We start from the raw sequence: 27,140 nt of genomic DNA, 5'->3' as shown, positions 1-27,140 counted from the left end.
AAATTCACACACCCCTCACTACACAACGCAAAGACCTACTCACACATCCCGAAAAGCAGATTCATATCAACCTTAAATAAGTCAACACTACAGTTTCACATCCCTCAGCTAAGAAAACAAGTCTGGAGAAGCAAAAAGAATGTATCTCAGAGCGGGTCATTCCTCTGAAGTGCCACGTGAAGGCGGCCCTCTGAGAACCACACTCTGCACCTGCTACGGTGCCAGTCCTGCCCTGAGAGCCTGTGACAGACTTGGTCTCCCAACTGCAACTTAAGTTTAGCTTGTTTACATGGAACAGGGCTGATTCCTGCCACGGGTCAGTCCAAGGGAGCCAGGCTGACCCTGGCTAACAGATTCTTTTTCTTTTCCACCGATTTTGAGCATTTCTTAGACAGCCTTATTCCACGTTACATATACACACCCTCCTTTGTCCTGTCAGGGAAAGGAAGACCAACTGCCCAGTCCCTGTGCTGGCCCTGGAGAGTGGGGTGTAGACGGAAGAGGAGAAAACCACCAGCCAGCACAGGTCCCTGTGGACGGAAAACAGCTCTCTCTCTTAAAATCTGCATCCCCAAGGGAACGAAGCCTCGCCCTTCCGCAAAGCTGCCACACGTAAAATGCCAGCTGGCCAGGTTGCTGGCACCGCGAGGCACACCACCCAGCAGGAGCTTTGTCTGCAGCAAGCGAGATGTTAACTTGGACCAGAGTCCTTCAGGGAAGAGCCAGGCTGAGGGTGGACCTCGGACCCTGCACCTGAGGAATTTTCTCTGGTTTGCACACGCCAGGAAGGTCTACTGCAGGTGCAGCAGCGTTTCAGATGCTGTGTTCCATTCAGAACAAACTAATTTCCACTGTGAGTTTCCAGCTAAAAAGTCAGCAATGTCTGGGTAAAGGGGAGAGTCCTTGCGATCTAACCACCAACAACCAAGGAATACTAAAATGACTCTCACATTAGCTAAATCAGTTGCCTTTGGTTAGAATTTAATCTGGTAAAAGTTTTATATGGAAAAAAGCAGAAATAAACATTTTAATTCCTAAGAATTTCACATCTTTCCCCAAAGTCATCAGCTCCCTTCAGAAAAGGCTTTGTGTCTGTGGACATCACCTGGGACATGCTGGGACTGACATTCTTCTGAGATGCTCAAATCTGAACTCCACACGACTGAGCGCCTCCATTCAGGGTGGACTTGATCTACAAGCAAAGATCCTTACCCACAGGAAGCCACGCGCCGTGGGAAATGGATCTGGCTGACTCTCTGTGTTTAGGTCAGGCTCAGGATTATAAGCAGCACACTCGATCTAAAAAATCAGATCAAATCAAGCACTCACCACGCGGGATTCAGCTTGTGATTACTTTCTAACACCCAGCCCTGGGTTCAGATTCTCTGCCTGTCGGAGACTGAGCCAGGAAGGGCCACAGACAGGCAGAGCAAGGCTCCTGGTCCAGGGAGACAGGAAGGAGGAGAGACGGGCAGAGCAAGGCTCCTGGTCCAGGGAGACGGGTGCTCCCTCCACCCACAGGCAGACGCCCACCCACCTGCCCTCCCATGCTTGAGATCAGCTCCCGGTCACCTGGACACTGACATGATGTGGCCCCCATGTGTCATGGTATACATGTGAGGTGTCCCCAGAGGCTCACGTGACAACGCAGGAGCCTTCAGAGTGAGGGAGGGTGGGGAAGCCTAAACCGTGGTGCACTGATCCCCCCGGGTGGTGGGGCGGCACTGCAGGCAGGTGGGCCGTGGCGCAGAGGTGGTCCGGGGGCCTGCCTCGGGGCTTCTGTTTTGACCCTGGTGGGAGAGCTCTCTGCCTTGTTGCCATGTCCTGAGTTGCTTCTGTCTGACACGCCCTCCTGCCAGACGTGGGCCTCAGCCAACCACGGACTGGCCCTTGATGCTGAGCCAGAACAAACGCTTCCCCCCTCAGGTTTCTCTCCAGGGCTCTGGTTGCAGCAGGGACGCACTAACACACCCTGTGGAGACTTCCATGCTGTATCGTCAGGCAGGGGAGAGGAACCAAGCCTGCCAGGCGTGGTGCAGATGTGTTTGCTCTCCAAACCTCTCTCGTGCTGCTCGGCTGGGTCCCTGGTGAGGAACCCTGCACACCCAGGCCTGCGTCACCTTGGGTTCACCGTTTACAATGGGCTCAGAGCACTCCACCTCTGGGTGGAGCAGCATGGAGGCCAGTGGTCTCAAGTGGCCTGTCCACCCCGCCTCCTCAGGGGCACGTGTGCCAAGGACTGGAGAGACTGAGAAGCCCTGTTCAGGCCAAGCATGGCCGGAGACCAGCAATGAGAAATGGCAGCCTCCTTGAGGAAAGGCAGGTCAGGAGCCACGGGCTGGGAGTCCACCTGCCTGAGCCCAGGGCACTGGGACCCAGGGGCCCCAGGGTCTCGCTAGGTGCCAAGCCGGCATGGTGGTCGGCAGTGTGCAGGCAGTTGAGTGTGTGCCCGGCCACAGTGCCCGGGTGCCCTGCAGCGGCCTGCCCACTCCAGGGACCCGCAGGGCCACACGCAGTCAACAGCTGGGCCTGGTCATCAGGCCCAGACATCTCTGGCTCGTCCTCTGGAGAAGCGGCAGTGGCGGCTGGGGCGGAAGGAGGCAGCTCACAGCCCTCGCCCGGGAGCCGGGTGCACCCCAGGGCACTCACCTGGAACTCCGGCTGCCTGGCCACCGTCACCGGCATGTGTCCCACGAGGAGCGGGTGCGTCTCCTTCTTGGTGTGACTGCCCTCGTCGTCCACGCAGAACCAGCCCAGGTGGTTCTCCTCCTCTGCATCACATTCAAGACAGCGGCGCTCGGCCCCAGAGCTGCACCAGGGACGCCCGTGTCCCACTGCTCAGGAGCCTGAGCCGAGTGCAGCCGGCGGCTGTCCACTTCCCCTCAAGCGTGCGTGGCGCACACAGGCCCCGCCCCAGAGTGAGAGGCACCAGCCATGCTCGCTGCACGCCCTGCACTCTGCCCCTCGGTCTGCTTCCTTCATGTTCCAAAGCCACCAAGACGGCTGCTCTCACACCAGGACGTGGCGGGAACTTTGCGCCCGCCGTGTGGACCCTACGGGTGAGGATGTGCAATACCAGGAAGACATGTTTGAGCCAAGCCTCTGTCCTGGCTTTGAAGAAGGAATCTTAGAGAAGAAAGGGAGCTTATTTTCACGTCTGCTTACTCTCCTGAGTGGGCCATTTCCTGGGTGCAGAGTCGCTGTGAGCCCGACTCAGCACACGGCTACCCTTGGACAAAGGAAGCGGATGGCTCGCCCTGGGTGGAGCACTGTCAGCTCAGGAGGCCCCTTTCCTGCCGCCCACCAGCTCCCCAGGGAGAGCACCCACCCGCCTGTTCCCCTGCTTCATCCCAGGGCAGTTCAGACGTCCGCCCCTGAAGGAGGACTCACACAAGTTCCACACCCCCGTGTCTCAACCTCAGATCTGTGTGTGAGCGGCACACACGGCCAAAGGGACAGAGCAACAAGAGACTATCACGAAGCCACACGGGGCACGGCAGGCCCACAGGACCTCCTGCGTCTCAGCAAGGGCAGCAGGCAGGCAGGAGTGCAGAGACAGTGCCTGCCCCCGAGACCCGCCCACACCGGCTGCGCTCCAACCAACCACAGCCACAGACCGGGCCACCCTGTGCCCAAGAGCCCCAGCAACGGGAGTCCGTTCCAATGGCAGCCATGGCCTCTCCCCCACAAGCCCTAAATTATCTCACACTTCTTAAAGATCACTTGGGTTAAAGTTTCCATCTGAACTGGCTCCCCAGGCTAATGGGGGATCTATCACCAAGTTTCTTCTCATTCTGGGTTTATGCTCAGAGGCCAGGATTTCGGCGGAGAAAGTGCCGCAGCGGAGGACCGACGGGACACGCCCCTTCCTGGAGACACAGCGTACCGAGCGCGAGCTTGGCCATCTGCAGGTTGTTGACCCAGGACTCTTTGATGGCTGGCGTAAACGTGTTGAACACAGCTGTGAAGAAGGTGGGTCGCCCAGACCTGGAGAAACCACAGACGCGCACTCTGCGGAGCACGCTCCGCCCCGGCGGCCACGCCACGCACCCGCGGTTCAGCAGTCTCCGGCGGGGACACGCGCCCATCACAGAGTCCGCGCCCCACCCGGCCTGGTCAGGAAGGCTCTGCTGGAGCCACTCACTTGTCCTGCTTCGCCGGGAGCTGCAGCTGGATTCTGCAGCGGTCGGCAGCTCTGATTTCATCTTCTTTCTTCAAAATCAGTCTTTGTAAACCTGATGTCCAATCGTGGGCTACTGACTGGTTTAGGTTCTGCAGAGGAAACCCAGAAGCACATTTTAAAAGTGTTGAGAAAATACTCAGGAGGAGGAAAACAGTCGCAACAAGGAAGATGCAGGAAGCCGAAGCACTGACAGGGGGCGGGGCGGAGGGCGGAGGGGCGGGGCGGGGCGGGCGGAGGGCGGAGGGCGGAGGGCGGGGCGGAGGGCGGAGGGCGGGGCGGAGGGCGGGGCGGAGGGCGGAGGGCGGGGCGGAGGGCGAGGTCCCTCTGGGCAGACCTGACCCCAGTGCTCGGCACAGGGAAGAGCGGCACGGGGCCCCCCATGGGGAAAGGCAGAGTCAGGTCAGCTCTGCCAGAGGAGGCTCCCACCCCAGGGTGCAGCCTGGGGACCCCACGCACAGGCGGCAGCGGGTTCCACCCCTGCCCCGCCTGCACCTGATAGCTCCCCTTGAGGTTTCCGATCAGCTGGGCGATCTGGCCCCACCACGTTCAGGTCGTGCAGGAGGTTCTGCAGATCTTGATACAGCTGTCCTGGCCCCATGTACACTTTGTCTACAAGGCAAGCAAGGAGAGAGGCTCGGCCTAACAGCTTCTCGCTGCCCTTCTGGGTAAAGAAAACAGATTCTAGTCATCTCTGTTAAGTTGGACGTTGATCTTGAAATTTTAAAAAGTGGGTAAGTTCAAGAATTTAGTAGTTTTTTAAAATCCCTTTCAAATTTTTATTTTCAAATATTTTGTACATGTAGAAAAGCTGCCGGGAATGGCATAAAGCGCCCCCACCAGCCACCCCTCGCCCAGCCCCCGGTGGAAATCATGCCACACCACTGCCAGCAGATCCACCTCTCCAAACGTCACTGCTCTCTCCAGACGCACCACCCCGTCTGGGAACCACCACAGGCTCTGGCAGCACATGAGGTGTCACACACTCCTTGGTCTCCGCTCTTGCTTACTTGACCTGCAGGCTGTGAAGGATGCTCTGGGATATCTTACAGAATGTCTCACACTTTGGTTTGACTGGTGTTTTCTCATGTCCAGTATTTTTAATCTGAACCAAATTTCTAAAATCTGGGGTCATCCAACATCAGAGAATTCTCTGTGATCCTTCCTAAATTAGGGCGAAAAGGAAAAAGGGAATGGAAAGGGCCTTCTGCACTGGCTGGCAGTGGGGGGGTACGTCTCAGGTCTGTCCAGGTGGGGCCTGCCACCATTGGCTGAGGCTCATGTGGGCTGCAGGTGCTATTCCAACACAGTGGCACTGAATCCCACAGCAGCCTGCGGGCAGAGAGCAGGCCACACCCTGGCCAGCTGAAACACTGGCTGGAAACTGCCCAAGGCCACAAATGCACAGGCAGGAAGGAAGGGCACTCAGAATTGCATCCAAAGCCCATGCTGCACACCCATAAGAGGCAATATCCAGTCTTTTACTGTCCATGAACACAATGGTTTTAGATCACACAGCTACCAAGGGAAGGGCCAGAACTCAAATCCAGGCAGGAGAGATTCACGTGGCTGAGAGGGGAATAGTAACTGGTTCCTTGGGTCCACCAGGGCACTCGCTGCCTGGACATGGTCCTATGCAGTCACACAGGGCTCTGGCCATGAGGGCCCAGCTGGGTTGGAGGCTCTGACATGGACACCCAGACATTCTTACTGGTGTTGAACAAGGTCCTGATGTCCAACCAGCCCTGGGTCCTTGCTCATGGCTCCTGTCCTGCGGCTGTCTACTGCACACAGTGTGCACGTGACAGCAACAAGATGTGCGTATCCCTCATAGACATTTCATGAGCACACGTATCTAAGAGTGCCACTGCTCAAATAGAGTAGGAGGCCAGTCATTTATTCTGTAGGCACTTCAGGTTGAGGGTGTAAAACTACTGAAGGTTTATGCACATGGTAGGACTGGTTTTTATCACCGATCAAGGCAGAATCTCAGGTTAGTTGCCTCTGAAGTATCACGGAGGACAAATCTGTCCTAGTGGATTTTATACACATACTAACTTTTAAAACTTTTTCCTTACAGAATTCTTATAACTTAAATACTCTATATAACATATTTTCTTTCATCTATGAACTTTTGATAACTCTATAAACTATAATGAAATCATAAATGCTATATTAACTTTATTATTTATCAACACCTATTTTATATTATCTTTATAAATGTCATTCAATAAAACTGACCTTTTATATTTGGTGTCCAGCTCTATGAATTTTAGTACATGTGTAAATATATAACAGCTTCCTGGGTCAGCTAGGAGAACAGCTCAGGGCCCAGAGAACAGCTGCAGGCCCAGAGAACACCTTCAGGACCCAGAGAACAGCTCCAAGGCCCAGAACACCATCATGGCCTAGAGAACAGCTCCAGGGCCCAGACAACAGCTCCAGGGCCCAGAGAACAGCGCAGGCCCAGAGAACACCATCAGGACCCAGAGAACAGCTCCAAGGCCCAGAAACACCATCATGGCCAGAGAACAGCTCCAGGGCCCAGACAACAGCTCCAGGGCCCAGAGAACAGCTGCAGGCCAGAGAACACCATCATGGCCAGAGAACAGCTCCAGGGCCCAGAGAACAGCTACAGGGCCCAGAGAACAGCTGCAGGCCCAGAAACACCATCAGGACCCAGAGAACAGCTCCAGGGCCAGAGAACACCATCATGGTTCACAGAACACCATCATGGTTCACAGAACACTATCATGGTCCAGAGAACACCATCATGGTCCAGAGAACAGCTCCAGGGCCCAAAGAACACCATCAGGGCCCAGAGAACACCATCATGGTTCATAGAACACCATCATGGCCCAGAGAACACCATCATGGTCCAGAGAATAGCTCCAGGGCCCAGAGAACACCATCAGGGCCCAGAGAAATAGCTCCAGAGCCCAGGGAACAGCTGCAGAGACCAGAGAACACCATCATGGCCCAGAGAACGCTCCAGGGCCCAGAGAACAGCTACAGGGCCCAGAGAACAGCTGCAGGCCCAGAGAACACCATCAGGACCCAGAGAACAGCTCCAGGGCCCAGAGAACACCATCATGGTTCACAGAACACCATCATGGTTCACAGAACACCATCATGGTCCAGAGAACACCATCATGGTCCAGAGAACAGCTCCAGGGCACAAAGAACACCATCAGGGCCCAGAGAACACCATCATGGTTCACAGAACACCATCATGGCCCAGAGAACACCATCATGGTCCAGAGAACAGCTCCAGGGCCCAGAGAACAGCTCCAGTGCCCAGAGAACAGCTCAGTCACCTACAAAACTCCATCACTATCACCTTGGTCACTGGCCCTGTGTGGACTATTTCTATCCTAACGTTTTGTTATAGTATTCCACATCTATTTTTACTCCACAAATAGTGTACTTATATCTGCACAGGTATTCAGTTGGGTGTGCCCTTACTAGAAGAAACCTGGGTTTTGGAGGACAGGTGTCTAACCTGATCACAATCGTACCCCTTGGGCAGTAATGCCACAGGCAAAATATCACCCAGTGCCAATTGCATGGCACATGGCTACCTGCTGAAGGCCCGCTCTAAGTTCCTCCTGCTCCATTTCTGAATGTGAGAATCAGGTAGAAGGGATGCTGCCTTCTTGCAACTGTGTCTAAACTTGGCATATCAAGAGTCCAGCATTCGTGCTGGAATGTGTAAACGTTTTTTTCTCCCATTGAATCTCTGTGAGAAGTCATATGTTGAAACAGAAACACATTTAAACTTAACCAGAGTTGCCCCAGATGCAGGCCAGTGGCCCTGCTACTCTCTGATGATGGGGTTTCTCCACGGCCTAGCTTACCATCCACACTGGAGAACTTCTGAAAACCTTTGGCTCTTGTCTGTTTCCTAATCTGCAAAGCAGGGAAGATACCACTTCTGTCTCTCTCACAGCACTGCTTTGAGGATCAAACGGAACAATGTTTGTGAAGCATTTTGTAGACTAATATACGTATTATGAATATTGTGCAAATGTGCGCTGACCTCAAGCAGTGATCAGCACGCCCCCAGCAAGCAGAGGACGACAGGACACAGTGCAGAGGCTTTTCAAAATGTTACTTCGGTCCACGGAAGCATTGTTCTATACTATGGTCAAAATTTATTGACCAAGAAAAAATCTGTAACTCAAAATTTTGTTACAGCTGATTTCCAGTCGCCTAAGAGTGAATCTCCAGCACTTGAAATTCTATGAGAAGGTCTCTGGGGTCTTCCCCTTCTCATGGTGCTGCCCGTTTCCAAGGAAACCCCTGCAAATGCTGGGAAACTCTGGGTGTCAGCTGAATGACTCCTGTGTGAGAGGAAGCAGGGGCTGCATGGTCCAGCCCTCGGTGCCAAGAGCTGCAGGTCACTCTGGAGGTGGGCTTCCTGGGGCTCCCCAAGGCTCACCAGCCTGGGCACCACAGGACCCTCCACCAGGCTGGTGCCACTCCAGGCCCAGCCAGGAGGGTGGGAACGGAACTCCTGAGCAGGAACCAAAGAGCACTGAGCTTCTCAGGGGAGGCTGGGGTGCAGTTACCATGCTCCCAGGCAGCACCTGCACCACTGCCCACCCCTCCTCGTCAGGGCGGGCGACACCTCCCAGAATGCCACGAGCTCCCAGGGACTTGCCTCCTCCTGAGCTCTGACAGCGCCTGCCAGCACCATCGGCTCTCCTCCTCCTCCGCCCTGTCCTCCCCAACTGCTCTCCTCCTCCTCCGCCCTGTCCTCCCAATGCTCTCCTCCTCCTCGCCCTGTCCTCCCAACTGCTCTCCTCCTCCTCCTCCGCCCTGTCCTCCCATCTGCTCTCCTCCTCCTCGCCCTGTCCTCCCATCTGCTGTCCTCCTCCCCCACCCTGTCCTCCCCATCTGCTGTCCTCCTCCGCCCTGTCCTCCCCTCGGCTCTTCTCCCCGCCACCCTGTCCTCCCATCTGCTCTCCTCCTCCTCCACCCTGTCCTCCCCAACTGCTCTCCTCCTCCTCCACCCTGTCCCCTAGCTCTCCTCCCCTCCGCCCTGTCTCCCCTGTCCTCCCCAACTGTTCTCCTCCTCCTCCGCCCTGTCCTCCCCAACTGCTCTCCTCCTCCTCCGCCCTGTCCTCCCCAACTGCTCTCCTCCTCCTCCGCCCTGTCCTCCCCAACTGCTCTCCTCCTCCTCCTCCGCCCTGTCCTCCCCATCTGCTCTCCTCCTCCTCCTCCGCCCTGTCCTCCCCATCTGCTCTCCTCCTCCTCCTCCGCCCTGTCCTCCCCATCTGCTCTCCTCCTCCTCCTCCGTCCTGTCCTCCCCATCTGCTCTCCTCCTCCTCCGCCCTGTCGTCCCCTCGCTCTCCTCCTCCTCCGTCCTGTCCTCCCCAACTGCTCTCCTCCTCCTTCTCCGCCCTGTTCTCCCCATCTGCTCTCCTCCTCCTCCATCCTGTCCTCCCCAACTGCTCTCCTCCTCCTCCTCCGCCCTGTCCTCCCCATCTGCTCTCCTCCTCCTCCGCCCTGTCCTCCCCATCTGCTGTCCTCCTCCTCCTCCACCTGTCCTCCCATCTGCTGTCCTCCTCCTCCGCCCTGTCCTCCCCTCGGCTCTTCTCCTCCTCCACCCTGTCCTCCCATCTGCTCTCCTCCTCCTCCACCCTGTCCTCCCCAACTGCTCTCCTCCTCCTCCGCCCTGTCCTCCCCTCTGCTCTCCTCCTCCTCCACCCTGTCCTCCCCTCGGCTCTCCTCCTCCTCCGCCCTGTCCTCCCCTGGCTCTCCTCCTCCTCCACCCTGTCCTCCCCATCTGCTCTCTCCTCCTCCACCCTGTCCTCCCCTCGGCTCTCCTCCTCCTCCGCCCTGTCCTCCCCTGGCTCTCCTCCTCCTCCACCCTGTCCTCCCCATCTGCTCTCCTCCTCCTCCGTCCTGTCCTCCCCATCTGCTCTCCTCCTCCTCCTCCGCCCTGTCCTCCCCTCGGCTCTTCTCCTCCTCCACCCTGTCCTCCCCATCTGCTCTCCTCCTCCTCCGCCCTGTCCTCCCCATCTGCTCTCCTCCTCCTCCACCCTGTCCTCCCCTGGCTCTCCTCCTCCTCCGCCCTGTCCTCCCCTGGCTCTCCTCCTCCTCCACCTCCTCCCATCTGCTCCTCCTCCTCACCCTGTCCTCCCTCGGCTCTCCTCCTCCTCCGCCCTGTCCCCCCTCGGCTTCCTCCTCCTCCACCCTGTCCTCCCTAGCTCTCCTCCTCCTCCGTCCTGTCCTCCCATCTGCTCTCCTCCTCCTCCTCCGCCCTGTCTCCCCTCGGCTCCTCCTCCACCCTGTCCTCCCCATCTGCTCTCCTCCTCCTCCGCCTGTCCTCCCATCTGCTTCTCCTCCTCCACCCTGTCCTCCCCTCCTCTCCTCCTCCTCCGCCCTGTCCTCCCCTGGCTCTCCCCTCCCCACCCTGTCCTCCCCATCTGCTCTCCTCCTCCACCCTGTCCTCCCCTCGGCTCTCCTCCTCCTCCGCCCTGTCCTCCCCTCGGCTCTCCTCCTCCTCCACCCTGTCCTCCCCTAGCTCTCCTCCTCCTCCGTCCTGTCCTCCCCACCTGCTCTCCTCCTCCTCCGCCCTGTCCTCCCCTGGCTCTCCTCCTCCTCCACCCTGTCCTCTCCATCTGCTCTCCTCCTCCTCCACCCTGTCCTCTCCATCTGCTCTCCTCCTCCCCCCCTGTCCTCTCCATCTGCTCTCTCCCCTCCTCCACCCTGTCCTCCCCAACTGCTCTCCTCCTCCTCCACCCTGTCCTCCCCACCTGCTCTCCTCCTCCTCCTTGCTGTCGTCCCCTCGGCTCTCCTCCTCCACCCTGTCCTCTCCATCTGCTCTCCTCCTCCTCCACCCTGTCCTCTCCATCTGCTCTCCTCCTCCTCCACCCTGTCCTCTCCATCTGCTCTCCTCCTCCTCCACCCTGTCCTCTCCATCTGCTCTCCTCCCCCTCCACCCTGTCCTCCCCATCTGCTCTCCTCCTCCACCCTGTCCTCCCCAACTGCTCTCCTCCTCCTCCACCCTGTCCTCTCCATCAGCTCTCCTCCTCCTCCTCCACCCTGTCCTCCCCATCTGCTCTCCTCCTCCTCCACCCTGTCCTCCCATCTTCTCTCCTCCTCCACCCTATCCTCCCCAACTGCTCTCCTCCTCCTCCACCCTGTCCTCCCCTAGCTCTCCTCCTCCACCCTGTCCTCCCATCTGCTCTCCTCCTCCTCCACCCTGTCCTCCCCTCAACTCTCCTCCTCCTCCTCCACCCTGTCCTCCCCATCTGCTCTCCTCCTCCTCCACCCTGTCCTCCCATCTGCTCTCCTCCTCCACCCTGTCCTCCCCAACTGCTCTCCTCCTCCTCCACCCTGTCCTCCCCTTGGCTCTCCTCTTCCTCCGCCCCAGCACTCTCCCCAGCCCCTGGCCCCTCCTGCCTGCCAGCATGGCTCCTCCGAGAGAGGAGGTGCTCCTGCAGGAAGCAGGCTGGCTGGGGAGGGCCTGAGCTGGGGAGGATCTGAACGCACAGTCTACACCGCAGGCCTTGCGCCTGCCAGTCACAGAGGAGGCGGCCTGCCCACGGCCTCCACAGAGCAGGCAGGAGACGGCAGGCAGACCAGCTAGACTCACGTGGAGAGGCGTCTCCCTGGAGGTGCCTTGTCTGGAAGTAGCCCTTCCCCACAGGCAGGGCAGGAAACGCGAGCCCAAAGCCTGCTGAGAACAGAACCAGGGCCCATTCCGAGTGGCTTTCTCCGTGGCCGAGTCTTGGTCCTCTAAACGTGAGCATCCACTTCCCCACCACCTTGGCAAAGGTTTTTTGAACAAAACCCCCAAAGCACAATCAAAAAAGCAAAACTAGACAAACAGGATTCTATCAAACTAAGACCCTCTGCACAGCCAAGGAGACAGAGGGAGGAGACAGACCACACGAGCGGTCAGCTCTTCTCACCACTGACTCAAACGTCCCGGGGGAAAGACCCTTCTGGTTCATGGTTCCAGAGGTGTCTGCCTGTGGTCCGGCCCCACGCTCTGGGCTGAGGATGAGGCAGCACATCTCGGCAGAGGATCGACAGGGGCGTGCTTCTCAGTTCCAGCTGCAGAGAGCACAGCGGGGGAGGCAGAGGGGCCAGGATGGGTCTGCAAGGCACACCCAGGGCCACCTCCTGGAGACCACCACTGCCCACAGCCCACTCAGCTGTGAGCCTATCATGTACCAGGCCACTGGTGAGGTCAGAGCCTTGAACTCTGCACGGGGGACAAGGCCTTCAGCACGCTGGCCTTTGGGGAACATTCCAGATGAAAACCATAATACTATAGAGTTAGGAAAAAATGTTTGTAACATATTCATCTGACCAAGGGTCAATATCCAGAAAGTGTATGGAGCTCATAAATAAAACATCCATTTTATCCAATTAAAAATGGGCAAATGGGGCTGGGCTGCGGCTCAGAGGGGGGCACTCGCCCAGCACGGATGAGGCTCTGGGCTCGATCTCAGCACCACGTAAAGATAAAAAATAAAGGCATAAAAAAGGTTTAGTTTTTAAAAAAAAGTGGGCAAATGATCTGCATAAACATCTCGTAAAAGAAGATAACCAATATATTAAAAAACTCTCGACATCACTAGTCATCAGGAAATGCCGATCAAAAGCACAAGGAGCCAATCAAAACTCGAGTTAGAAAGGTGATCATCAGAAAGACCGAAGACAGCAGGTGCTGGTGAGGGTGCCACAGGAGGGGACTCCCACACTGCTGACGGAGTGTCCCCAGCTGCGGGCACAGCATGGGCTCCTCAGAAACTGGAAACAGGCTGCCACGTGCCCCAGCCCCCACCCTGGGCATGCATTCAAGGGCAAGCAGCATTCCAAAGAGACATCGCACACCAGTGCAGCGCCACGCTGCACAGCCAGCCCCGGTCCGTGGGTGAGGAGCGGAGGCCCGGCCTGCTCACCACGCAGCAGTGCTTGGCCCTAACCAGTTCTGCGTGGGACATGAGCACTTCCCTCTGGGACATCATGAGCTTTTGTCCTGCCTGGACAACAAAGCAACTAACTGCACAAAGTCTTGAGAGCAAGCAGCTGGTGTGCTGGCTTCCCTTTGGGGCTCAGAGACTGGTGACTGCTAGCTGAGCCTCCCTTTCTCTGCAGAAGTTCTCACTCACACTGGGATGTGTAACTGACAGCCAAAGTGTGTCAAGTGCGGGAAAGACAATGTCTTCAGGCCAGCTGATCGCTTTCCACAGAACCGTTCGTGCCAGGCTGTGGGTTTCCTCTGAAGGACTATTACATATTAGAGACAATATCTTTTCAAGAAGTATAAGTCACCCTCAGCTGGCTTTTTCTTTTCAGGTGCAGTTGCATGAAGCTCCTTCAGCTTTCCTAATATTCATGTAGGTTTCACTTGGTCAAAGGTGACAGCTTATTTTTTAGAGAAGCAGATATTCACTGTTTTAGATGCAGCTGATTGGTAGGCAATTCTCCCCCAACGGACCGACTCCAGCCAGGTTAGTAGCACCCATCCTTGCAGAATCCGGCACGTAAGAGCCAGCACCTGCACAAGGATCTGCTGCTCCGGGTGCTGGAAGATCCTGAAGAGCCCGGAGCATACCAGCACCATCTGTAAACGGATCTGGCAACCGCGTTCCCAGTCCCAGCACTTGACCTTCTGTGCTGTCAATAATAAATTCGGCCACCTGATCTGAAATCAATCTTCTGCAAGACACCGTGTGCAGTTAGCCCGGGATCAGCTCGGGTGTTCTTTGGCACTTAACGTGATGGTCCGCCTTCATCAACATCAACTGAGGAAACACGATCAGATTCTTTCTCTTCATGTAAGACTCTTCCAGAAGCTTGCTGGTCAGCACCAGGGAGCCATTGTCCCCAGCTGTCACCCACCTTCCCTCACGGCACTCCCCTGCTCTAGTACGAGGTTCGTTCAGAAGTGCCCGCCCGGAAGCTGCTCACTGCAGTGCCCTAGATCACCATCCTGGATCCACGGTTGCCTGGGAGCTCTTCTCAGAGCCTGGATTTCCTCAGCCTTGCTGTTGACCCTCTGACTGTGGACACTCTACTAGCACACCGTCGCTCGCCGACCCGCCGCCCAGCCTTCAGCCAGACACAGCAGCACCGTGAGCCTAGACCATGCCCCCTTTTTCCAGATTTCCAGGTCTACCTTCGGCTGTTGTCACAAACTCTTTACAATTGGGGAAGTCGGACTTGCACTATACGATCTGTACGTACCTTCTTAGACTTCTGATACACTCTGCCAGTGCTCTGCCACCTTCCAATTCTAGCATCATTTGCAGAGGGAAAGAAATTGTTTCGCTCAAAATCCGCCAAGCCTCTTACACAGAGTCCTCTCGCATCGCGCAGCCTTCCACTGCGTACAGCTCTACCTGCTGAGGCCATTCACACCACGCCCTGTCCAGGTCAGATCTCTACTGCCCATGCCGCAGCAGGATGACCCTGTCAGGTGCATCACCAATTTGGTCATTCAGTCAAACTCTGGCAGTTTGTGTCCCATGAGCCACTAAGTAATGTCCCAAATTTTCCAGATAATAAACTACTAACTGTCCAGGCCCAAAAGTGGGTGGTGCAGTCTCTTCGGGACACAGACACAAAGGCCCCAGATTGAGAGAGGCAGCACAACAGGCTGGCCAGCTCGTGGCCCTGGAACGCACTGCTCAGCTGGTACTGACCGAGTAGTGCCACTCACCACAAGCCACGCATCCGGAAACCCGGGACAGACCTGGGTGCACCCGCCATATGGGAGTTGGGCCTGCAGAGGAGGGAGGACCAGAGATGGAAGAGTCTGAGGGCCAGGGCAGAAGGGGCAGCTGGGCGAGCTGCTTAATTTTTGATGTGAAACTTTTTTAGTTCTTTATATATTCTGGATATTAATCCTCTGCCAGAAAAGCAAGCTGGCAAAGATTTTCTCCCATTCGGTGGTTCTCTCTTCACATTCCTAATTGTTTCCTTGCTGGTCAGAAGCTTTCTGATCTGATGCTTTAATTCGATCTATTAACTCTTGGCATTATTACCAGAGCTTAGGGTCCTAGTGAGAAAGTCACTGCCTGTGCCTAAAATCTGGAGTATTGGCCCTGCACTGTCCTCTGGGCGGGCCATGGTTTCCAGTCTGATTCTGAGGTCTTTGATCCATTCTGAGTGGACTGCGGTGCGGGTGAGAGGGGTCAGCCTCACCCCTCTACGTGAGGACGGCCAGCCGAGTGGACCGTGGTGCGGGTGAGAGGGGTCAGCCTCACCCCTCTATGTGAGGATGGCCAGCTGTCCCAGCACCATTTGTTAAGAGGGCCTCCTTTTCCTCCGTGTAGGTTTTTGGCACCTCGGTCGAGGTTCAGATGGCTGCAGACGTGTGGGCTGTCTCCGTCCTCTGCTCTGTCCCATGGGTCTCCGTGTCTGTTTCCATGCCAATACCGTGCAGTTTTATCACCATAGCTCTGCAGCATAGTTTAAAGCCAGAAATCGTGAAGCCCTCCAGCTTTGCTTTTAGGCTTAGAATTGCTTTGGCTGTTCTGGGTGGTTTATTCCTCTTAAGGAGTGTTATGGCTTGCTTTTCCTAGTTCTATAAAGAACTAGAAAGCGTCATTGGCATGTTGAGGGCGACTGCCCTGAGTCTGTGTACCGCTCTTGGTAGTGTGGCCTTGTTAGCAATATTGATTCTGCCTGTCCGTGAACGTGAACATGAGCCGCTCTGGCAGTCTTCTGGTGGAGTTCTTTGGATCTTCTGGTATAGGATCATATCATCTGCAGACAGTGATGGTTTGCCTTCTTTCTTTCCTATTTTAGCCTTTTTATTTCCTTCTCTTGCCTACTTGCTCCGGCTAGAATTTCTAGCACTATTTAAACAGGAGTGCAGAGTGGAGAACCTTGTCTTTTCCAGATGGTACGGTGTGCTTTCTCCCCCTTCACCATGATGCTGGCTTGGAGTCTCCATGCCTTTAGGATGGTGAGGCAAGCTCTTTCTGTCCCTAGTTTCTTTTGCTGTTTTTTTAACCATGAATGGGTGCTGGCTTACAACAAGGCTTTCTTTGCAACTACTTGAAAATGACTGAGTAATCTTTGTCCCTAATTCTATTTATGCTGTACTCTCATTTTTAAGGTTTATATAACTAACCACAAAAGTAATAGGACTTACAAAATGAAATGATTGATATTTGAACATGCAAATGAGCGCTCCCTTTAAAACATGCTTGAATATGTACTATTATTCCCACAGTATGTCAGGAACCGTCTGGCTAGGAAGGGTTCAAGCCTGGGAAAAGGTCTCCAGCAGCCGGTCCCGCAGGAAGCTGGCTGGTTAGGAAGGCCCCTGAGGAGCAAGGCTGGCCTCCGTCCCCCACGGGGATCCTGCTTTGCTACTTGTAAGCTTGGAGTGCTCTGTCATCTGCTCACTGAAAATGAGCCCAGGCCATGAAGACCCGCAGGGCTCGAACCCGAGTCACTGCTCTGACCACAGGGAAAGCCATCCTCCCCGACGGAGCACAGACGCGGGACGGGAGGAGACGCCCAAGCGAAGCTACTGCACACGCTGATCCAGACGCTTCCTCTTCCCTTCACAAGCCCCGACTCAGGAAAGCACCCAGAAAATATGCACAACAATTTACAACACGCCTGGAGGTCTGGAAGCCAATCCGATGCATGGCTCCTGGAGGGTCCCAGGTGACCCGCTGCAAGCCTGCACTAGGGCAAGTGAACGTCACCTGTCCATGAGGGCCAGCACCGCGCAGGGGCCCGCGGGGTGCGGGGGCGCGGCGCCTTGCTTGGTTCTCGCTGGCAGCCATGTCCTTTCCTCAGCTCTGGTTGCTAGGCAGTGATGCCTACGCTCTGCCTTCAGCACTTTCCCAAACCGACTGTCACAGAGCCATTCAAAGGGAGGAGTGGCATGAATGTGGAGTGAGGGCAAGGCTCCTAAGGGCTCCCCGAGATGGCGCGGAGCACAGCAGGGGAGCAAGCAGAGCGCGAGTGGGGGCCGGAGCTGCCACCTCGGGAGCCACCACCCTCGGGAGCCGCCGACCAGGCACGAGCCAGTCCTCGAGCATCGCAGAGGACGCCAACTCAGGGCTGTGGCCCACAGGACCCCCAATGTGTGCACCCTGGAGGACCAGGACCCCTCCCAGCGTGTCCACCTCTGGCAGCAGCCCCAAGAGTAGGACGCAGGACATCAGGGCTGAAGCGCCCACAGAATTCTGAGCTGAGTTCCACCTCACCAGCCGCACGGAAGCAAGGAAGACTATCAAATTGTTAAAACTTTTGAAATTTGGCCAAAAGGTGCAGGAAAGGCACCCAACATCCTTAAGCACCGGGGAAAGGTAGATCGAGGCCACACGAGATACTGCTGCCCACCTGTCAGGCTGGCTGGCCAGTAGGAGGGGCAGCAAAGGGGCGCTCTGCTCTGCTGGAGGGCAAGTGAATCAGTACAGACACCTGGAAACACGAAAAAACAGACCCAGCGTCCCTTGCCAGACACACCCTGAGGGACAATGTGAGATCCTGAGCAGACGCCGCACTCCGGGGTCCACAGCAGCATTATCAACGGCCAGGACACGGACGAACCCGGAGTCCATGACAAGGAACGGCAGAGGCTGGGGTGCTTACAGGTCTACCCACAGGCAAGGGCATGCTGCCACGTCCAAAGAGGACGGGACTCTGCTACTCATGACGACGGGCCGGGCGCCGAGGGGCTGCACACGCAGGCCACAGGGTCTCTCTCAGGCCAGCCGCCAAGGTGGTCCAGCTCAGCACCACAGGAGGCTTCCAGGGCCCAGGGAGACGGGGAGGACTTCATGGCAGGCAGCAAGGGCCCAGGAAGAACCTGCCAACGGAGGGCCAGCAAGGGATCCGCACACTGGGTGCTCTGCTCAAGCCGCCTGGAACCCGGTCAGCAACATCTGGGCTCAGGTGCAGAGTGGGTGCATCCCAGGTTCCTCCTCCCAGGGGCTTGGAAAAACCGACGGAATCACTGTTTACGCTCTTACCACTGCTGATCCTGCTCTGAGTTCAGTACGAGTCACGGATGAGTAAGAACACATTAGGCTGCGAGGCACGTGGAGCCCACCTAGGAAGCAATCTCCTCGGCTACACGGACACGTGAGGCACCCCTAGTGACAGACACGGCTGGTGGCTTTACTTTCTGGTGCCAGGGACTGAACCCAGGGGTGTTTCACCTCGGAGCCACACCGCAGCCCTGTTCATTCTTATTTAGAGACAGGGTCTCACTGAGTGGCTCAGTGCTTCACCACTGCTGAGGCTGGCTTTGAACTCACGATCCTCCTGCCTCAGCCTCTGAGCTGCTGGGATTGCAGGCGTGTGCCGCTGCACCTGGCACAAACGCATTTCAAGACTGGTAACATAAAATATATAAAGTTACCATTGTTCACAAAACAGACATGAATATGATTTCAATATTTCCAAATAATTTAAAAGGATTTTAAAGATTATTTGGTGATATTTGATTTGCCCTTGAATGAACATTAATGGATCCTGCCAATCTGAAACACCATCACCCCCATTGTCTTCCTCCCTCACTTCTCCTCCCTCTCCTCCACATCCCTGTGTGCATGTCACTCTGAGAGCCTGGGTGGGTCTGGTCCCTGCTGTCAGCTGGAGGGCTCAGCAATGGTGCACAGGACCTCAGGGTGGAGCACCGTGGGACCAGCACCTCAAGAGAGCCCTCCCTGCAGTGCATCAAGAGGGTCCTCCCTGCAGTGCCGTCAAGAGGGTCCTCCCTGCAGTGCATCAAGAGGGTCCTCCCTACAGTGCCGTCAAGAGGGTCCTCCCTGCAGTGCCATCAAGAGGGTCCTCCCTGCAGTGCATCAAGAGGGTCCTCCCTGCAGTGCCGTCAAGAGGGTCCTTCCTGCAGTGCATCAAGAGGGTCCTCCCTACAGTGCCGTCAAGAGGGTCCTCCCTGCAGTGCATCAAGAGGGACCTCCCTGCAGTGCATCAAGAGGGTCCTCCTCGCAGTGACATGCTCAGAGACAGCCTGCGAGGTAGACAACCAGACCCGAGGACATCAGGGCAGCAGAAGAAAAGCAATCTCTGCAACTCAGACCCGCTGCTCATCACTCACAGTCCTGTCAACCTGCTGGCCCTTCAAGTGGCTCTCCAGCTCTGAATCTGTGGACACTGACTGACCCCAAAAGGCTAATGCTCTTCCCAGAGGGCCCTCTCAAAGTCCCATACACAGCGTAATAACGCTGCCTCGGCCCAGGATAGAGGCTAACAGGGGAATAGAACTTAACTATGCTTTGATTTTTAAGAGGAGGAGGAAAGAATGACTTCTGGACTTGGGTCAAAATCCACAGCTGGACCACGCTTAGTAGTAACACTCTGACTCTACAAAGTGCCCAAACATTACACTGCACCTTGCCGTCTCGCCTCTTTTCACGTGGGAAAGTTCAGAGACAGGCACTGACTTCAGGGAGACTGAGGAGCGAGAGCGAGTATGGAGGCCATAGGAGAGGTCAACGCTCCCAGGCCTCCTGCTGCTGCAACTGAGGCCCATCAAGAGACACGAGTCAGGGCGTGCATGACCCACAAAGTGAGCCCAAGGACTGAGCTGGGTGGCAAGTGTACTTCTAGGTGGCCAGCACTGCAGGAGGCTGACAAGTAGGACAAGCTCAGTGCACAACAGAGGGTGCTGGACCTGTCCCACCAGACCCGCCACTGCGCCCCCAGATGAGGCACAGACCACCCCACCCTGCAGGAACATCTGTATGTCACTTACGGGGCTTCGCATTAGGGACCACTGCCAGGCTCTCGGGTGTGTGCACAGCAGGGCACCTGCCCTGGTGCCCTGTGCCAGGGCTGTACTCAATCACGTCCACGTGTCCAAGAGGCACACTCCACTTCAGCAGGTACCTCTGGCTGGCTGCGGGGCGGCTCTCGTGGGAGGTGCTGGAAGACAGGAAGGCTCGTCTCAGGAGCGGCCGTGCCTGAGGCTCCCTTAGACACTCACCTTCACACCCTGGCTCACAAAACCAGTCCCAGCGCCTGCTTCCCAGGAAGCAAAAGGGACAGAGCTGGAGGCTTGTGGACGAGAAGCCCAAGTGCTCTGGAGACACCACCGCAGGAGGACAGTCCACCAGACATGGCTCCTGCAGGAAGGCTGACCACCTCACTGCCCTGACCAAGGCCAGCACTAGAGCCCACAGGGAACTCAGGAAAGCTCCACCCGACAGTCCTCCTCCTGCCACAGAGGAAGAGAAGCTCACAAGGCAGGGTACAAAGCAGGACTTCCACGTGAGGGCAGCAAACACAGCAGCACAGACTGGGCAGCAAGACGGGATGAACCAGAGAAGAGGATCTTGACTGCAGCAGGGAGACCACCAGATCAAAGGGAGTGAGGACCCAGAGAGCTGTAGGAGGGAGAGTGGGGTCCCCGGGAAGAGGCACAGGACACTGAGGACACCAGGGAAGATCAGACGGACAGTGAGGAACCCAGGGAGCAGCAGGAAGGAGAGTGGGGACTCCAGGGAGCAGCACAAGGACAGTGAGGACCCCAGGGAGCAGCAGGAAGGACAGTGAGGACCCCAGGGAGCAGGAGGAAGGACAGTGGGGACCCCAGGGAGCTGCAGGAAGGACAGTGGGGACCCCAGGGAGCTGCAGGAAGGACAGTGGGGTCCCCAAGGAGCAGCAGGAAGGACAGTGAGGACCCCAGAGCAGCACAAGGACAGTGGGGACCCCAGGGAGCAGCAGAAAGGACAGTGGGGAACCCAGGGAGCAGCAAGGACAGTGGGGACCCCAGGGAGCAGCAGGAAGGACAGTGAGGACCCCAGGGAGCAGCAGGAAGGACAGTGGGGACCCCAGGGAGCAGCAGCAAGGACAGTGAGGACCCCAGGGAGCAGCAGGAAGGACAGTGGGGACCCCAGGGAGCAGCAGCAAGGACAGTGGGGACCCCAGGGAGCAGCAGGAAGGACAGTGGGGACACCAGGGAGCAGCAGCAAGGACAGTGGGGACCCAGGGAGCAGCAGCAAGGACAGTGGGGACCCCAGGGAGCAGCAGCAAGGACAGTGGGGACCGCAGGGAGCAGGACAAGGACAGTGAGGACCCCAGGGAGCAGCAGGAAGGACAGTGGGGACCCCAGGGAGCAGCAGGATGGACTGTGGGGTCCCCAGGGAGCAGCACAAGGACAGTGGGGTCCCCAGGGAGCAGCACAAGGACAGTGGGGTCCCCAGGGAGCAGCAGGATGGACTGTGGGGTCACCAGGGAGCAGGAGGATGGACTGTGGGGACCCCAGGGAGCAGCACAAGGACAGTGGGGTTCCCAGGGAGCGGCACAAGGACAGTGGGGTCCCCAGGGAGCAGCACAAGGACAGTGGGGTCCCCAGGGAGCAGCAGGATGGACTGTGGGGTCCCCAGGGAGCAGCACAAGGACAGTGGGGTCCCCAGGGAGCAGCAGGATGGACTGTGGGGTCCCCAGGGAGCAGCACAAGGACAGTGGGGTGCCCAGGGAGCAGCAGGATGGACTGTGGGGTCCCCAGGGAGCAGCAGGATGGACTGTGGGGACCCCAGGGAGCAGCACAAGGACAGTGGGATTCCCAGGGAGCAGCACAAGGACAGTGGGGTCCCCAGGGAGCACCACAAGGACAGTGGGGTCCCCGGGAGCAGCACAAGGACACTGGGGTCCCCAGGGAGCAGCACAAGGACACTGGGGTCCCTAGGGAGCAGCACAAGGACAGTGGGGTCCCCAGGGAGCAGCACAAGGACAGTGGGGGTCCCCAGGGAGCAGCACAAGGACAGTGGGGTTCCCAGGGAGCAGCACAAGGACAGTGGGGTCCCCAGGGAGCAGCACAAGGACAGTGGGGTCTCCAAGGAGCAGCAGGATGGACTGTGGGGTCCCCAGGGGGAAGCACAAGGACAGCGGGGTCCCCAGGGAGCAGAAGGATGGACTGTGGGGTCCCCAGGGAGCAGCAGGATGGACTGTGGGGTTCCCAGGGAGCAGCACAAGGACAGTGGGGTCGCCAGGGAGAAGCAGGATGGACTGTGGGGTCCCCAGGGAGCAGCACAAGGACAGTGGGGTCGCCAGGGAGAAGCAGGATGGACTGTGGGGTCCCCAGGGAGCAGCACAAGGACAGTGGGGTCGCCAGGGAGAAGCAGGATGGACTGTGGGGTCCCCAGGGAGCAGCACAAGGACAGTGGGGTCCCCAGGGAGCAGCACGAAGGACACTGGGGTTCCCAGGGAGCAGCAGGATAGACTGTGGGGTCCCCAGGGAGCAGCACAAGGACAGTGGGGTCCCCAGGGAGCAGCACAAGGACAGTGGGGTCCCCAGGGAGCAGCAGGATGGACTGTGGGGTTCCCAGGGAGCAGCACAAGGACAGTGGGGTTCCCAGGGAGCAGCACAAGGACAGTGGGGTCCCCAGGGAGCAGCACAAGGACAGTGGGGTTCCCAGGGAGCAGCACAAGGACAGTGGGGTCGCCAGGGAGCAGCAGGATGGACTGTGGCGTCCCCAGGGAGCAGCAGGATGGACAGTGGGGTCCCAGGGAGCAGCAAGAAGGACAGTGGGGTCCCCAGGGAGCAGCACAAGGACAGTGGGGTCCCCAGGGAGCAGCACAAGGACAGTGGGGTCCCCAGGGAGCAGCACAAGGACAGTGGGGTCCCCAGGGAGCAGCACAAGGACAGTGGGGTCCCCAGGGAGCAGCACAAGGACAGCGGGGTCCCCAGGGAGCAGAAGGATGGACTGTGGGGTCCCCAGGGAGCAGCAGGATGGACTGTGGAGACCCCAGGGAGCAGCACAAGGACAGTGGGGTTCCCAGGGAGCAGCACAAGGACAGTGGGGTCCCCAGGGAGCAGCACAAGGACAGTGGGGTCCCCAGGGAGCAGCACAAGGACAGTGGGGTCGCCAGGGAGCAGCAGGATGGACTGTGGGGTCCCCAGGGAGCAGCACAAGGACAGTGGGGTCCCCAGGGAGCAGCACGAAGGACACTGGGGTTCCCACGGAGCAGCAGGATAGACTGTGGGGTCCCCAGGGAGCAGCACAAGGACAGTGGGGTCCCCAGGGAGCAGCACAAGGACAGTGGGGTCCCCAGGGAGCAGCACAAGGACAGTGGGGTCCCCAGGGAGCAGCAGGATGGACTGTGGGGTTCCCAGGGAGCAGCACAAGGACAGTGGGGTCCCCAGGGAGCAGCAGGATGGACTGTGGGGTCACCAGGGAGCAGCAGGATGGACTGTGGGGACCCCAGGGAGCAGCACAAGGACAGTGGGGTTCCCAGGGAGCAGCACAAGGACAGTGGGGTCCCCAGGGAGCAGCACAAGGACAGTGGGGTCCCCGGGGAGCAGCACAAGGACAGTGGGGTCGCCAGGGAGCAGCAGGATGGACTGTGGCGTCCCCAGGGAGCAGCAGGATGGACAGTGGGGTCCCCAGGGAGCAGCACGAAGGACAGTGGGGTTCCCAGGGAGCAGCACAAGGACAGTGGGGTTCCCAGGGAGCAGCACAAGGACAGTGGGGTCCCCAGGGAGCAGCACAAGGACAGTGGGGTCCCCAGGGAGCAGCACAAGGACAGTGGGGTCCCCAGGGAGCAGCAGGATGGACTGTGGGGTTCCCAGGGAGCAGCACAAGGACAGTGGGGTCCCCAGGGAGCAGCAGGATGGACTGTGGGGTCCCCAGGGAGCAGCACAAGGACAGTGGGGTCCCCAGGGAGCAGCACAAGGACAGTGGGGTCCCCAGAGAGCAGCACAAGGACAGTGGGGTCCCCAGGGAGCAGCAGGATGGACTGTGGGTTCCCCAGGGAGCAGCACAAGGACAGTGGGGTTCCCAGAGAGCTGCACAAGGACAGTGGGGTCCCCAGGGAGCAGCAGGATGGACTGTGGGGTCCCCAGGGAGCAGCACAAGGACAGTGGGGTCCCCAGGGAGCAGCACAAGGACAGTGGGGTTCCCAGAGAGCAGCACAAGGACAGTGGGGTCCCCAGGGAGCAGCACAAGGACAGTGGGGTCCCCAGGGAGCAGCACAAGGACAGTGGGGTCCCCAGGGAGCAACAGGAATGACAGTGGGGACCCCAGGGAGCAGCACAAGGACAGTGGGGTCCCCAGGGAGCAGCACAAGGACAGTGGGGTCCCCAGGGAGCAGCAGGATGGACTGTGGGGTCCCCAGGGAGCAGCACAAGGACAGTGGGGTTCCCAGGGAGCAGCACAAGGACAGTGGGGTCCCCAGGGAGCAACAGGAAGGACAGTGGGGTCCCCAGGGAGCAGCACAAGGACAGTGGGGTCCCCAGGGAGCAGCACAAGGACAGTGGGGTCCCCAGGGAGCAGCACAAGGACAGTGGGGTCCCCAGGGAGCAGCACAAGGACAGTGGGGTCCCCAGGGAGCAGCAGGATGGACTGTGGGGTCCCCAGGGAGCAGCACAAGGACAGTGGGGTCCCCAGGGAGCAGCACAAGGACAGTGGGGTCCCCAGGGAGCAGCAGGATGGACTGTGGGGTCCCCAGGGAGCAGCACAAGGACAGTGGGGTCCCCAGGGAGCAGCACAAGGACAGTGGGGTCTCCAAGGAGCAGCAGGATGGACTGTGGGGTCCCCAGGGAGAAGCACAAGGACAGCGGGGTCCCCAGGGAGCAGAAGGATGGACTGTGGGGTCCCCAGGGAGCAGCAGGATGGACTGTGGGGTTCCCAGGGAGCAGCACAAGGACAGTGGGGTCGCCAGGGAGAAGCAGGATGGACTGTGGGGTCCCCAGGGAGCAGCACAAGGACAGTGGGGTCGCCAGGGAGAAGCAGGATGGACAGTGGGGTCCCCAGGGAGCAGCACAAGGACAGTGGGGTCGCCAGGGAGAAGCAGGATGGACTGTGGGGTCCCCAGGGAGCAGAACAAGGACAGTGGGGTCCCCAGGGAGCAGCACGAAGGACACTGGGGTTCCCAGGGAGCAGCAGGATAGACTGTGGGGTCCCCAGGGAGCAGCACAAGGACAGTGGGGTCCCCAGGGAGCAGCACAAGGACAGTGGGGTCCCCAGGGAGCAGCAGGATGGACTGTGGGGTTCCCAGGGAGCAGCACAAGGACAGTGGGGTTCCCAGGGAGCAGCACAAGGACAGTGGGGTCCCCAGGGAGCAGCACAAGGACAGTGGGGTCCCCAGGGAGCAGCACAAGGACAGTGGGGTCGCCAGGGAGCAGCAGGATGGACTGTGGCGTCCCCAGGGAGCAGCAGGATGGACAGTGGGGTCCCCAGGGAGCAGCACGAAGGACAGTGGGGTTCCCAGGGAGCAGCACAAGGACAGTGGGGTCCCCAGGGAGCAGCACAAGGACAGTGGGGTCCCCAGGGAGCAGCACAAGGACAGTGGGGTCCCCAGGGAGCAGCACAAGGACAGTGGGGTCCCCAGGGAGCAGCACAAGGACAGCGGGGTCCCCAGGGAGCAGAAGGATGGACTGTGGGGTCCCCAGGGAGCAGCAGGATGGACTGTGGAGACCCCAGGGAGCAGCACAAGGACAGTGGGGTTCCCAGGGAGCAGCACAAGGACAGTGGGGTCCCCAGGGAGCAGCACAAGGACAGTGGGGTCCCCAGGGAGCAGCACAAGGACAGTGGGGTCGCCAGGGAGCAGCAGGATGGACTGTGGGGTCCCCAGGGAGCAGCACAAGGACAGTGGGGTCCCCAGGGAGCAGCACGAAGGACACTGGGGTTCCCACGGAGCAGCAGGATAGACTGTGGGGTCCCCAGGGAGCAGCACAAGGACAGTGGGGTCCCCAGGGAGCAGCACAAGGACAGTGGGGTCCCCAGGGAGCAGCACAAGGACAGTGGGGTCCCCAGGGAGCAGCAGGATGGACTGTGGGTTTCCCAGGGAGCAGCACAAGGACAGTGGGGTCCCCAGGGAGCAGCAGGATGGACTGTGGGGTCACCAGGGAGCAGCAGGATGGACTGTGGGGACCCCAGGGAGCAGCACAAGGACAGTGGGGTTCCCAGGGAGCAGCACAAGGACAGTGGGGTCCCCAGGGAGCAGCACAAGGACAGTGGGGTCCCCAGGGAGCAGCACAAGGACAGCGGGGTCCCCAGGGAGCAGCACAAGGACAGTGGGGTCCCCAGGGAGCAGCACAAGGACAGTGGGGTCCCCAGGGAGCAGCACAAGGACAGTGGGGTCCCCAGGGAGCAGCAGGATGGACTGTGGGGTCCCCAGGGAGCAGCACAAGGACAGTGGGGTCCCCAGGGAGCAGCACAAGGACAGTGGGGTCCCCAGGGAGCAGCAGGATGGACTGTGGGGTCCCCAGGGAGCAGCACAAGGACAGTGGGGTCCCCAGGGAGCAGCACAAGGACAGTGGGGTTCCCAGAGAGCAGCACAAGGACAGTGGGGTCCCCAGGGAGCAGCAGGATGGACTGTGGGTTCCCCAGGGAGCAGCACAAGGACAGTGGGGTCCCCAGGGAGCAGCACAAGGACAGTGGGGTCCCCAGGGAGCAACAGGAATGACAGTGGGGACCCCAGGGAGCAGCACAAGGACAGTGGGGTCCCCAGGGAGCAGCACAAGGACAGTGGGGACCCCAGGGAGCAGCAGGAAGGACAGTGGGGACACCAGGGAGCAGCAGCAAGGACAGTGGGGACCCAGGGAGCAGCAGCAAGGACAGTGGGGACCCCAGGGAGCAGCAGCAAGGACAGTGGGGACCGCAGGGAGCAGGACAAGGACAGTGAGGACCCCAGGGAGCAGCAGGAAGGACAGTGGGGACCCCAGGGAGCAGCAGGATGGACTGTGGGGTCCCCAGGGAGCAGCACAAGGACAGTGGGGTCCCCAGGGAGCAGCACAAGGACAGTGGGGTCCCCAGGGAGCAGCAGGATGGACTGTGGGGTCACCAGGGAGCAGGAGGATGGACTGTGGGGACCCCAGGGAGCAGCACAAGGACAGTGGGGTTCCCAGGGAGCGGCACAAGGACAGTGGGGTCCCCAGGGAGCAGCACAAGGACAGTGGGGTCCCCAGGGAGCAGCAGGATGGACTGTGGGGTCCCCAGGGAGCAGCACAAGGACAGTGGGGTCCCCAGGGAGCAGCAGGATGGACTGTGGGGTC

At 58.7% G+C, this 27,140-nt stretch overlaps 1 protein-coding gene across 1 annotated transcript in view; it reads right to left on the bottom strand.

Moving 5' to 3' along the window:
• The window catches only part of ARHGEF10 (Rho guanine nucleotide exchange factor 10), a 115,325-nt gene that overhangs the window by 24,111 nt on the left and 64,074 nt on the right, over positions 1–27,140 (bottom strand). The window contains 7 exon segments of the mRNA XM_079142911.1: positions 1,213–1,299; positions 2,650–2,771; positions 3,887–3,987; positions 4,145–4,272; positions 4,676–4,720; positions 4,722–4,792; positions 19,896–20,065. Of these exon segments, the coding sequence (XP_078999037.1) occupies positions 1,213–1,299; positions 2,650–2,771; positions 3,887–3,987; positions 4,145–4,272; positions 4,676–4,720; positions 4,722–4,792; positions 19,896–20,065 (724 nt within the window).

Source organism: Sciurus vulgaris (genome assembly GCF_902686455.1).
Source record: "Sciurus vulgaris genome assembly, chromosome: 5".
Lineage (NCBI taxonomy): Eukaryota > Metazoa > Chordata > Mammalia > Rodentia > Sciuridae > Sciurus > Sciurus vulgaris.
The sequence above is the reverse complement of the archived record's forward strand: the minus strand, read 5'-3'. Positions and strand labels throughout refer to the sequence as shown.